Source organism: Channa argus, chromosome 3 (assembly GCF_033026475.1).
Source record: "Channa argus isolate prfri chromosome 3, Channa argus male v1.0, whole genome shotgun sequence".
NCBI classification, from domain to species: Eukaryota; Metazoa; Chordata; class Actinopteri; order Anabantiformes; family Channidae; genus Channa; species Channa argus.
Window position 1 is genome coordinate 11,523,023 of NC_090199.1, and position 14,189 is coordinate 11,537,211.

At 37.3% G+C, this 14,189-nt stretch overlaps 1 protein-coding gene across 1 annotated transcript; it reads left to right on the top strand.

Moving 5' to 3' along the window:
• Positions 1-954: 954 nt before the first annotated feature.
• zgc:154142 (uncharacterized protein LOC555481 homolog) lies at positions 955-14,140 on the top strand. The gene is given in 20 exon segments (XM_067496548.1): positions 955-1,063; positions 1,104-1,150; positions 1,189-1,308; positions 3,267-3,367; positions 3,778-4,028; positions 4,689-4,904; positions 6,465-6,770; positions 8,159-8,343; positions 9,614-9,686; positions 10,131-10,279; positions 11,060-11,278; positions 11,978-11,987; positions 11,990-12,124; positions 12,196-12,264; positions 12,267-12,380; positions 12,447-12,478; positions 13,296-13,327; positions 13,329-13,428; positions 13,568-13,723; positions 13,919-14,140. Coding segments are annotated over 20 exon segments (2,646 nt in total).
• The last annotated feature ends 49 nt before the right edge of the window (positions 14,141-14,189 follow it).

The following is a 14,189-nucleotide window of genomic DNA, read 5'->3' on the forward strand; positions in this document are numbered from 1 at the left end:
AGGTGATCCATCTGTCGTATGAGGACTTTACTCTGGAGGCTTTGCATGTTTGACTTTCTCATGCTACAAGACTCTCTGGGAATCATTGGTAAAAAAAATCATTGGTAAAAATCCATCGTAAACAGATGAATGGACAGACAGACAGATATACACATGCATACATGCACACAAATGCACCAGCTCCCTTAGTCTGCAGAGCTGCACAGCTAAGGGGATTGAGCTTTGATGTCATGTCCAAATAAGCCCATCCATCCATAGACAGACTCAGCAATTGAGCTCAGCGCACAGCCCTGCTGGTCCACTGCACACTGCTCTACTGACAGGAACACACACTCCAACACTAGTTCTACAACCTGACTGAGTTTAAAGCACTTTCTTCTTCACACTCTTTATGGATTTCTGTTTGTTTGCGATGATTTGTTTCATGTAATTCTCATTATGTGTCCTCTGGAAAATTAGTCAGAGGCTAGATTGGTGCACAGTTTCGAACAAAGGGAGTAAAATATTCAAATGCATTATTATTAGTTGTTAAATAATTAGTTTATTTTTTGTCATATACTGTATTAGTGCAAAACAAGCTACTTATATATTCTAATAAAACATAGTAACTCAAAAATACTATATGGAACAGATTTGTCAAAGATTGACCACTGGACACGACATAGACATGTATACAAAGCTCATTCTTAACACCAATACAGTCATGTTAATTTGCAACATTTACCATCTTTTTGTAGTCAATTTGCACCATTATGCCTTTGTTTTGTTTTGTTTGCCTTTCATTTTGCATAACTTGTGGTATTTTTAAGGTTGGTTTATGTAGACATTTTTCATCTTTTTGTGTGTTTTTTTTTTTATAATTTGCCACAAGAAATGTTGTGACAACTCTTTTCCCACCTCTGAAAATGAACAAACTCTTGATTTTAACCCCAGTGGACTGTTGTGCAGAATTGCATGGTCTCTTGCTACATAATTCTTGTTGTGTCTGTGGCTAAATACTGTGCCTACACCAAACCAAAGCCAGTGGTGTCACTAACAAACCCCCTGACAATATTTTTCAACAGTATGCGAGTGACCTAGAAAGTAAATGTTGTAGGGATAAGGAGAAGGTGGGGAAATAAAAATGAGGTGGGTGGGAGTGGAGAGGGGTGTATTGTGAGTCTCCTTGACGTGTCAGTGGAGCTGAAGTGCCCTCCATCTCTGCTGCCAGAAATAGCTGGAGCTGATGGCTTTCTCCAAGGTGACCAAAAGGATCTGATGACCCCTGGCTTCCCGGAGCAGAATTACCCGAACGCAGCATTATGCCAGGTAAAGCTATGAACGTAAACACACACAAAGCTCATATGTGAGAGTCAATTGGCAGCATGTTTAAAGTTTGTTTTTTTTAATCTGAGGAATCACTGCTGACAATTATCTAAGGATGTTAAAGTTGTAGTACAATAGTACTGCAATATACAGTACTTTACTAGATTCTCCAAAATCAACAGAGCTATATTCCTGCCAATTACTTTTGCATTTCGGCGTCTGAAAGCAGCAAGCCTCTTTCAGGCTTCCAGGCTACAACTTTCACATTTTGGTTTTCTCTGTCATTTCCAGGCGCAACAGGCAACTGTGTGCAGCTGTTTATTAACAGTTTTTATTTTTGTTTTGCTGTGATATACCCACTGTACTCTACCAGCCCAGCACAAAATGACAGACAGACAAAGCTGCCATGCTAGCCGGAAAATATAGTGGATTGTGTAGCAACTTAGAACCCAGTTCATTTCAATAGGAATTAGTGGAGTCATTGTTGTGTTTACATCTATTTAAAAAAAAAAGTGGCTAAAAATGTGGTATTTTAGTTTTATAAAAATATGGTAAAAAATGGGTTAAAAGTAAAAGAATTGTTAAAAGTACCTTTTAACAATTTTACTTTGAGTATAGGTACTTACAAGTAAACAACATCCCAACATTATGCAGATAAAATAATTCAGAGCCATTACAAGAGGCTATACACAGCTTTACACTTGATAGTTTGAATCACATTTACTTATTTATAATGTAAATGTCAATAAACAATTAAATAAAAGTAGTAGTAGTAGTAGTAGTAGTAGTAGAAGTACTAATATGGGCTATTTTGATGTATCAGATGTAACTTAATTACCAATCAATGAAATTGCATTACTTTTGTTAACAATACTACACTACACAACAATATTATACAATTTATATACTATACTACTAAGGTAAATGGGTGGAACATCTGGGAGGGTGGGGATCTACTTCTTTTGTCAATTAGCTGTAATTATCTAGTGCTCAGATCAGTCCCGCCACAGTGTAAAATGTTCTTTACACTTTACATCATGAATAGGAAATATATTTTCCTTGCAGCAATGCACTTTAGCTAAATGTAATCCCTCCATCCTTAGCAAATGTCAGCAAAAGATTTTCCAAGAGCAAAAATCCAAAAAGCTTTGACCCCATTAATACTTACCTTCATGGCCCTGTTAATACCTGGCTAAAAGTTTTCCCAGCAGACTAAGCACCTTTTTGTGAAGTGCCGCCTCCCAGTTAAGTAGTGTCATTGCCCCATTTTCTGGCTACTGAATTTGATTGCTTTAAGTTAGCATTACATGAAAACAATGAGTAAATGTTTTTTTTTCATCCTGCAATTACCTCTTACTTCAAGAAAACTAAGAAGAAGTGTTGAAAACTTAGTATAGTTAACTAAAAAAAAATCAAAGTTAGATTACTATTGGATGTTACAGTGTAGCGTTTCACACTTGTGTCAGGATTGGTTTGCATGTGGCTCTAAGCAACCCTAAATATTTCCAATTTCAAGCTAAATTCATTAACTGTAGATTTCAACACAGTCCTGCTGACAGTGATCAGTGATTAATGCATCTAATTAAATCAGAGTCAATTTTGATGTCAGGGTTTGCATGCTGGGTTTGGACGTGTTATTTGGCTGTCATGATGATTTCATCTCGCTGCGCTTTAGCTTGGCAGGTCACCGTCTGTCCAACGAGAAGCAGAATCTGTGATAAAATTATTCATGAGTTGCAATATGTCACAATGGAGCTTATGTTGCAGCTTTGAGACTTGGTGTAGGAACACATGAGAAGCATGCAGTTTTATTGGATTCATTAGAGAATCCTGTTGTAAAGTTATGGTGGGTGCAGTGATTTACATTATTTTTATTGTTTAAAATCAACTGTGTGATGTGAAATCTATCCAAATACAAATGACTGCTGTATGTCTGCACTGTGTTGGTTTTTTTATTTTAGTGGAGAATCACAGTGCCTTAAGGTAAAAGGGTCAGATTGACGTTTACCTCCTTTGACCTGGTTCCCGAGGTGTGTGCGGTCTTTGTTGAGGTTTTCGATACGTAAGCATGACCCAACATGTATACTTTTAAATAAACCCTATCCGCTGTGTACAATGAAGGACATGGGTTTTAAAACACCAAATCTTTTTTTTTCAAACATCTGCACATTTTTTGTCAAAGCTGGACCCATTAATAAAAAGGCAAAGATATATGTTAGAACTTCAGGAAAGACTATGGGCTTTGTTCAACATTAACAATGGCAACTGTGTGGATCCATGAATAAAAGATGAGCTCAATTAAAAGTTTGAGAAGTTTTACAATGGACACAGCTTCTGGAGTCTATTTTAAACTTAATGAATTTAAATCTGTCTGCATAGACTTTATTGTAAAAGCAGCATAGGTTATCTACTAATGTGTTCCTGACAAGTGTCTCAACTAAAATTTTTGAATAGTTTCTGTTATTTTTCAAGCCTCTGCCAATGTTTGCCACCTTTTATCATTCGTATTATATCCGTTAAAGCTAAATTCTGTGGCAGGACCAAGCCAAAACCAGTCGAGTCCAATAGCAATATAATGGTGCTTCGTTTTGAATTTGACATCACTTTGAATTCAAAAGGATTCAGAGCAACTTACATCAGATTTCGACCTGTTGTGGCTTCTACCACAACACAATCCCCAACCACATCCAAGACACAAGCCTCTTCACTTCCTACAACTACTGGTGAGCGTTCTCTCCAAAACCAGTTCTTCTGTTTAATTCAATTTACATAATTTAGTCTGACACAGAGTGGTTGAAACCCACCCATGAATTTTAATTTCTGTTTAAATACATGCTGTATTTGATTGCTGCATTGGTAATGTTGCTGCCGAACCACAAGAAAACTAAGCTTGACTCCTCTGCTGCATTGACTTATCCACTGGAAGTTAGTACTGTATAATCTCATTATCTATGCTCTCACATTAGGGCATAGAGAGCTTGCTGACATATCTTATATAACTGTTATGCCTACTCGTGCAGTTTTCTGCGCACACAGACGGCGCTCTCATCAGACGACAGCTACCAAATAACGATAAATGCAAGCAGCTCTCTGTGTAGGGGTGGAGAAAGCCCCCCTGAGGTTTATCTACTCATCACTGTATTAAAGCTATTGGCAGACAGACTGATTTTCTCCAGTGGCCAATTAAGGTGCTACAAAATGAACCATTCATAGGGCAGTTTTGTATCAAATTAAACTGGCCCTCATCAACTGGAAGTACACTCAAACACACACACTCAGAAAACATAGCTTTTGATCTGGTTTCCCTTCATCTGAAGAAAATTTACATAATGAGGTGTGTGTATGATGAAATGTTGTTTTCAACATGACTTCTATTGTCACAGCAAGTGGTGGTCCAATAATCCTTCAGGGGTGTGAAGGAGTGATTCAGTCTGTGGGTTTCCCAAATCCATATCCTGCTCATCTAAACAGCTCTTGGAAGATATCTGTGCCCAAAGGATTCCTGGTTAAACTGCAGATCCCTGAAATGGCCATCACAGGAGAGACAGGACAATGCAAAGAGGACAAATTCGTCATCTTAGATCGCTACAGCGTTCTAGGTGAGATTAACTTGTTCTTTTATACTTGAACACTAATTAAAAAAAAATTGGTTTTGTTATAAATATATAAAATTTTGTCATACATCTGAATAAGTCTAAATTTTGCTTATTTTTTTTTTTTTTGCTTGTTTGACTGCTCCTGATTTGTCTGTGTCTGTAGGGCCAGAATAAAGCCACTATCTTGCAGTTGGCGAAAGACTAAGACAAGCATGACAAACAAGCCCTCATTAAATCTGAGTACTTTGGATTCTATTAGGTTAGCTTTGCTCTGTTAACAGTTGTACTATTACAGTATAGCTCCGTGTCTGCCCCCTGCTGTAAAACAGTTGATTAGGATCTACTTTGCAAAGACGTCCAGAAGTAGCCTCTCAAACACACACCCTGTAAAACACTCACACATATAGGTGAAAGTGTGTGTGAGAGAGAGAGAGAAAAAGAAGATATGAAAGGAGTCATATAAAGGGCTCTTTTAAAAAACAAAAAGATACAAAATCATAAGTTTCCAATATTTTACTCTCTCCCAATATTCAAAAAACTGCTGAAAACTGAACTCTTCCGCATCTTCCTATGCACTTAAATCTCTTAAAAAAAAAAAACCTTTCTGCTCTCTTGCACTTGTATCTCGTGAACTGTGAACACTTTTCTGATAGGACTTTGCTTTGATGCTTTCTCCTTGACTTAGATTTTTGCTTCCCTTGTACCTCACTTGTAAGTCGCTTTGGATAAAAGCGTCTGCTAAATGACTACATGTAAATGTAAATGTAAATGTATTTTTTACCATACATTCATCTCATAGAGGAGGATATAGCACAATTTCAGTTTAACATATAAAACTTCTCAGTATTTATGTTTGTAAAAGAGCTCCAAAAGCTAAGAATCATTGTGTCTGAAATAGATTTGCACAAGAAAGTGTCAGGTAAAAAGTTATTGTTTTTAGCTTTACAGCTTTTGAATACACTTTATTAATTTGGTTATTTTTCTCAGTTTGACAGGGAAAATGCACATTCCTATAAAATTACTATAAAGTATTGATCTTATAATTTTGCAGCACAATAATAACCAGAAAATATTAACCTTGGTAAAAATGTCTTAAATTAAATTTTAAATAACATTACTAGAAATACAGTACATGATTGACTTAGCATTATGCAAACTATATAGCCATATCCAGCAATCTACTTGCATTTAAGGTATCAGTAATTGATTTGTTGTTGTTATTATTAACAATGGTCTCATCCTTTGCAACAAAATATTTTTTTCTGAGAAGTTGGGTTTAGCTGCATCACCCATACCACCATGTCTGTGACAGTAATGTTAGCTGCTTCTGGTTAGTGATATACATTATATTGTGTTGTCTTGCAGGCTCATGGTTCAAATGTAGGTGATGTTTAGCAGCTGATGAGGTCACCCTCATACTGTCCTGTTCATTTGTTGGTTCTCCCCATCCATCAACCACCAACCCCACAAACACATGCAATGGTGTGTAGTTATTTATTTATTTGAGCTTCATAATTTGAACCTTCCCTGCCTTCATCTGTCTATCCTCTCCCTCATTTTCAGGAACACACTGTGGCTACATCCTTCCCCCAGTGATGATCAGTCCCAGTGACACAATATCTGTCACCTTCCAGTCCGACAATCGACTCACAGACCGAGGATTCTCCGCCAAGTGGGAGGCTGTATATCCCGAGGATATTGGTGGTACTAAGCACTCACACACAGGAACACACTCACAGCTGAGGCACATGCTGCTGAAACACTTCATTAAGACCAACTACAGAAACTCTCACTTCTCTGTCACATACTGTAGAAGCAAAGTTGTTGCAAAAGCTTTGAGAAATCTGTCAAACCACAGGTCAGAGTACAGTGTGCACAGAAAATGAGATAAATCCCTTTTATCATGTTCTTTATTGTCGTTATCATGGCAGAAAAAAACACTTGAAATGGAACACATTTACACGAGTAAAGGTAGCAATACTAATGTCTATTTACTGTATCTAGATTTCAGATACACATGGAAGCAAACGTTTGAATCAATTGATTTTCAAATGTCAAAAAGATTAAAACAAAAAGTGGATGCAAACTTTTGGACTAATTCAATTGTTATTTTACAGTAACTGCAATTCTGTATAATAAATATGTACTAGTTAAATGTGCATTATTATCATGTTAGATTTAGGGTTATGTTTGCACCCCTCTTGATAAATTAACAAAAAACTTACTTTAAATTATTTCTGATGAAGGAACATTTGTACAAGCCACAATTCGAGTTAAAAAAAAAAATTTGGACGATGTGTAAAAGGTAAATAAAAACTGAATGCAATGATTTGAAAATCTCATCAAACCATATTTTATTCACATAAACATAAACAACATATCAAATGTTGAAACTGAGACATTTTGCCATCTCATGGAAAATAACTAATTTTAAATTTGATGGCAGCAAAACATACAATGCAATAATTGAGAACTGGTCCGTAACATGACTGGGCATAAAAGTAACATTTCAGAGAGGCAGAGCCTCTCCAATGCAAAGATGGCCAGAGTTTCACCAATCTGTGACAAACTCTCAGAAAATTATGGAAAAAGTTGAGAAAAAATGTCAAAATAAATTGTGAAGACTTTGAAGATCCCATCTTCTATATTATATAATATCATCAAAAGATTCAGAGAATCACTGCATTAAAAACAGGCATGATTCTCTGTTGGACATCACTGTCTGTGAACACAGTTCACCGTGCAATTCACAAATGCAAGTTAAAGCTGTATCATGCAAAGAATATTCTCTTGGTGAAAGCTAATTTAAAATTGTCTGAGGCAAAACTGTTCTATGGTTCGATTTTAAATGAGCTAAGGGTCAGAGAACACAGCGGCATTTCTGGATCATTTTTACACATTGCTTCTTCTTTGCTTTAACGGTATTAGAAACGGTTTAAAAGCCACATTTTTAGTAATGTTAGATCTTTTTAGTTGAGTAGTATTTTGTTTGTGTGTAATTCTTAATCTGCAAAGAAGATTTTACAGCTGTCATAAATTTCTTCTCCACCTTCTCTTATTTCAGAAATCAATAGTTTGACAAATGCACTGATTCAAATTATGGTAAGTTGCTTTGTGAAACTTACTACTGAAACAGTATTAAAATGATTCACTAAGCTCATTTAAATCCTAATTAACAAAATTGCCCTTATCATTGTGTCAGTAAAATAAACAGCCTTTGCAACCTAATTTACAAATATTCTTTTGATCTAATTAAGGGCCACTTTGTGGGACAAAGCTGCCTACTACCATCCGGACAAAAGGCAACAGGCTGGTGATACGTTTCCATACGGACTTGTTTAGTGAGGCCAAAGGCTTCAGGGCCTATTGGACAACAAATAATCTGCCTGCTCCGACTGAGCCACCTGTTCAGCCTAATCCTTCAGACATCTTTAAAATATCTGTTAAAACAAAATAAATAAATGTTACAATTACAATGTTACAATTAACATTGTAATGCTAAATAACATTTAAAGCTGCACTTTATTAAGACATCTATATTTATCATATTAATAATGGGTGAAAATGTATAATGCTAACAGGTTTTAGCCAATCTTAGTGCAGTGTTTTTGGCCCACAATTCTGCTCTCAAATTTCTCAAATAAACTGTAATATTTCCGTTGTGTGTAAATGCTTGCTAAACAAATTTAAGCAAATAACATGCCAGCTGTGTTTTTAGCTTGGACTTTTTTTTTTTTTTGTCCTTTCGGCTTATCCCATGAGTTCAGGTTTGCCATAGCGGATCATTGTTCGCACATTTTGGCACAGTTTTTTTTTTAAACCGGATGCCCTTCCTGACACAACCCTCCCCAAATTCTACCAGGCTTGGACCGGCACTGCACAGCTGGGGAGGAGAATCGGCTGTTAGGGGTTCACTGTCTTGCCCAGAGACACTTCGACATATAGCTGGGACCGGGAATCAAATAACTGCCTTACCAACTGAGCTACAGCCATTCCCGTGTTCTTAGCTTGGACTCCCAAATCGGCATTAGGGCTGCTTTAATATTAAGGGCTGAAATGATCAGTCAGTCTAGTCATGTTTAGGGCAAAAATGCAAAGATGCTAAATATTGTTTCTGCACTACATGTGAGGATTTTCTCATAGTCAGGGCACAGTCAGTAGTGAAACAGTGCCTGTTTGACTACTTGAATGCACTGATTTACATGACATTGTTACTGAAATATAGTCAACTATTAAATTGAAACATATAATCAGCTGCAAATCTAAAAATGAAGATGTACATGACTGTGGTACACAGATGTTTCAAATGTGGAATATTGTACTTTAAAAAATGTATTCAATTCAAATGTAAAATTGTATTTTATTACATACACAAATAACATTTCATTAACATTTTTTTCTACATTTAACTTGTATACGTCACAACTTGATGTATACAAATGTTCTAACCTAAATGCTAAATGCCCAAATGCTGTCTTTAGGGATTTTTCTCCCCCCAATTATCAACCAACATTTAGTTTTAAGCAGTTCCTAAGAAGCTTCCTACCTTATGTTTACGTATCTGATTCATGCTTACTCTCATCCTCACCTCATCTTATCATACCAATACCATCCTCCTCGCTGTTCTTTGTAGTGCAGAAAAACAATTTTGTGTGCTGAGAACCTAATATGTGGTGGCCTAGTGTTTCACTTTGCTTCCCTGCTGCCTGTAGCCTGATTCTCATTCGTCACCCAGTTATGAGCCCCAGGTATGCCAGACCCCTGCCAACCATTTGGCCAAATCGAGTTTTATAGATGCTGCCACCTCTGGGCATATTTTTTTCATCCATGCTCTGACCAGAAGTGTCCTAAGTGTTGGATTAATGTAGGAAAAAATGATAGATAAATGGAGACAATATGGGATTAGGATAGAGTAGTTAGGATAACTTGATGCCAAATCCTTACTGATCATAAGTTTGACCAGGAAATTGTGATGCTGGATCCATTGTTAGTTTGCAGGTTTCATATCTGAACACATGCAGACTAGATTAGACACAGAAGGACACATTTCATTGAAGCCAACATTGTCAACCTGCTGCGACCGAAAAATTATTTGAAAAAACAAATCAGACCACCAGAGCAAATTAAAAGTCACTTTCTAGCAATGTGAGGGCTTATCTGCAATCTGCAGGCTGCTGTGTATTCACACAAACAAACCACAGACAAATTCAATTATGATCACATGAACAGACACTGGATATGTTACAGCGGTTTACTGTGATTTTCTAGTCTGGCCCAGTCTGTGTGGGAGACCAGCCATTCCTCCACATGTCATGTCAGGCATTGTGAACGGAGACCCAGCAAGGCCACACTCTTGGCTCTGGCAAGTGTCCATGCAGGTGAGAAACACACTAGAGATCGAGGACTGATTTGCTCCATCCTCTTTTGCCTTTTCTATATTTCACAATTATTTACTGACAAATGTCAAAGTTTGAAAAGTTAACTGTCATCAGCTACTTAGCATCTTTAAAGATGAATATTTTTTTCAATGCTCTGAATAAAATGAATTTAGAAATTAAGTATGAAGGTTTTCGTTTCTTTCTTTTTTTTTTTTTACATGTTTGCATAACTTCATTGAAGCATCTTTGCCTAATCTCAGAAAGTAGTCATTGGTGTCTGTGCTTTCAGTTCAGGCAATAAACAGTGCAAAACAATGGCTTGTTAGGGATGCCTCAGTGCCTTGGCTAATGGTCCGCAGTGCCCTTTAGAGAGATACGGGTGCAGTTTGGAACCTAGATGCTCGGTTTTGTTTTGGAAAAGGATGTAACCAGTACAAGGAAATCTGCCAAATGTGCTTTATCACAGAGGTGTGGAGCAATTCAACTCGGAAAATGTTGTGTGTAGTTCCAGTGGAACTGTTTATTTACCAGTATCATTGTGTACTATATGATACAGTGGCCCTAATGTGTTCAATTGTCCAGGTCTTTTGTACTTTTATTTTATCTGCTCATTTCTTACCCAGGTATAATGATGAGCTTAAAAGAAACTAGAAACTAGGAGAAAGTTATGCTATTCACTGATAGAATGCAGTAATCTATCGACTCACACCTTTTAATGTTTTAATGTTAATGATTTATTGTTACATAGTTTGATGCCCTCTGCTGGATTTCATGTGCAAATATCTTCTGTGTTCATGCTCCTTGCTGTGTAAAAATTGCCCTCTGAATGTTTGTCAGGTGATTTTACTTAAAGCTAAAGCTGCGGCTCTCAACCAGGTCGCCCTGCCTGTTGTGCCGTATGATACCTGCAAGAAGATGGATTACTGATGGTTCCAGGTCAAGTCCTCCATGATCTGCTGTGGTTATACCCTGCCGGATGAGCTCAAGTCTGTCTGTCAGGTGAGGTCTTCAGAATGCAGAGAATAGTTAGATTTACGCTGTATGGGTCCACAGTTTAGTTATTTGTTTTTATGTAATGTGTGTCGGTGTGTAATGTAATTGTTTTACGTAATGTGTGTTTGTGACGCGTCTGTGTACTGATGATGTCATTAGTGACGCCATATAGCTTTGATAGTTGCCTTTGATGGCTGCCTTTGTAGTTTACCTTTTGAGTTTGTTGCCCAGTGGTCAAGGAAACAATGCAATGCTAAGGGTTTGTTAAAGAGAGATGTTGTTCGGCTCAGCTACTATACGTGAAGTGACACAGTAACTGGTGCAGAAGAATTGACTACAAGGAAGTGTGGACCGCAACAAGGTAGAAGAAAAAGGTTCTGTTTGTAGCTGTAGAGGCACACGGTTTCTTGTCGAGTTCTGCGAGTTCAGACATACTTTGAGAAACTTGTTTGATGAAACTGCTAGTGAACGTGCTTGTGAGATTACTGTACTTAAAGTTGTATGTACAATAGATCTGTCATCGGCTAAGTTGAGAAGCAAGTACAATAAATGGTCAATTTTTGTCTAACAACGATCTCCGGAATGAAGTATTTGCTGGAGCGTCAGATTCGAGTAAGATCACCTATACATACACCATTTTAAACATGAGTGAAAGGATTTGTATGCACAAAGCTGTATGTTAATGTTAATTTGTGACTTTAACAGGGAGATTCAGGTAGGATACCCCAGGTGGCCCTTGGGAAGTTCATGGTATAGCCAGTTTTATGAACAAGCCATCTGTGTTTACCCACATCTCTGCCTACCTAACCAGGACTGAAAATGTCATGCGCGCAGACATCTACAATTGACCCAGTTTGCTCAAAAATATGTTGCAAAGTAAAATTTTATTTTGCTGGCTTTCACTGTCTGTTCTCCCTGTGTAGCATCTGGGTGTGGAGGGCTGAAGGACTTGAATGGCATAGGTGGCACAGTATCTTCTATGGGGGACCCTGAAGCTACAACAACAAAGCTCACTGCCAGTGGAACATCCAGGTACCAGTCGGATAACTGATCCACCCCCAGTTTAACAATTTCTCCCTGGATCAGAGTCAGATGTGCATTAATGCCTGTTCTGCCTTAGAGACAGAACAGGAAATCTAGGTATGTGTATATCTGCTTTCTTTTTTTTCTACAGCTGATAAAGAATGTACAGAGTCATTTTTGAGGGTATGTGCGCATGTGATACATGCTCATTATACGTTGCTCTCCCACTTCAAACAATGGAGCACAGTTTGTGTAGTCTGTTAATATCTGTGAATGATATCTCAAAGTAAAGTTTCATAAATCAAATGCAGTTTTTGTGTTTTTAATTTCTTAACATCAACATTTTAGCTCCTGCCCTCAAAATAAAATCAGAGTCACTTGAGGGATTTTTATTAAATGTTTGCCCTTTATCTCAGGGCTTAACTTTTCACAGGTAAATCAAGAAACTAACAATGATAGAATAAACAATAAATATGATTAAACATGCAGAAAGTAATAATATACATATTATTAATATACAAATCTTCACATTCAATGTTTAAATACAACATTTAAAGATTAATAAATAATACAAAACCATATTTTTCATGTTATTGTTTGAAGCATAAAATTACCATTAAATGACAGAGCAAAATATAAAAATTATAGTCACAGGAAGTAAAATGTTCAGTCCTAGTCGTTACCAAATATTTTTATCAAATAATTTCAAAATGATTATGTATATAAAAACTGTAGTTCTCACATATAATAGAATACAGCACACTGCCCACTGTTAAATTGACTTTCTCAAGCCTCAGAGAAGTTTCCCAATCGCAAAGGCATTTCCTTTAGTATTTCTTTTTGTACTTTGCAACAAAAATGAGTTGACGGGATTTCCTATTTCCAAGCCCTCATGTGTTATGTACACTGTACATACACACATTCATGCATATATAATATAAGAAAGAAGCAACAAGAGTATCAAGCATGTTAATAGTTTTGTGACTTCAACTCTTATCAGGCACATACTGTGCCACCTAGAGACCTGGTGAGCAATGGAAACACTTCACATCAGCTTCTCCACGAATGACAAGGTGGTGGACACGGGCTTCAGTGCAACTTGGAAAGCAGTAAAGCAGAAGAGGGTAAGGCAGTAAAAAGTCCCTGAAGAGAGACTGTAGAAATCGCATCCAGGTCAAACTAAAGTCTTGTTTGTTCTTCTGCACCTTTCCTGTTTTGTCTCTTTTATTTTTTCCGGTTGTCCACGCGCGCTGCACACACATACACACACACAAAGCTTCTTGTGGAGGAAGTTTCAGCAATGCCCAGGGTGAAGTCACTTCTCCTAACTGGCCCAGTGACTATGAAGCTCAGTCTCTGTGCACAAGGCATATCACCATTCCTTCAGCAAAAAGTATCCATGTGGCTTTCACCCACTTTAAACTACAAGCTTATTTGGAAACTATGTTGACTATGTGCAGGTCATCAATGGAGAAACCATGGCATCACTAGGCTGGTTATTGTACAATTTTGGGTTGTAACTCTGTGTTTTTAGTATTTCATAGCACAATTGTAAAAACTTAATTTCTCGTTGATTCTTCAGGTCGTTTCTGTGGTTTTGTCCCTCCACCTCAACATCCCTAGCACACTGTCATCATTCGCTTCCTTAGTAACAGCGCCAATCAACAGCAGGGTTTTCGTGGTTACTGGACCACTGATGCCAGTGTTATCCCCGTTTTAGCCCCTCCACCTCCTAACCCGTGGGACGACATCATTATTAGTGAGTGTAGGCCAAACCCAACAGCAGCTCTGCCTCTGATGTGGGACTCTTTTGCTTTTCAGATGGAGCTTGGTTTACAAAAATGAAATAATATTCTACCAGTATAATAAAGGTTAAATGAAGGAATTCTTGATA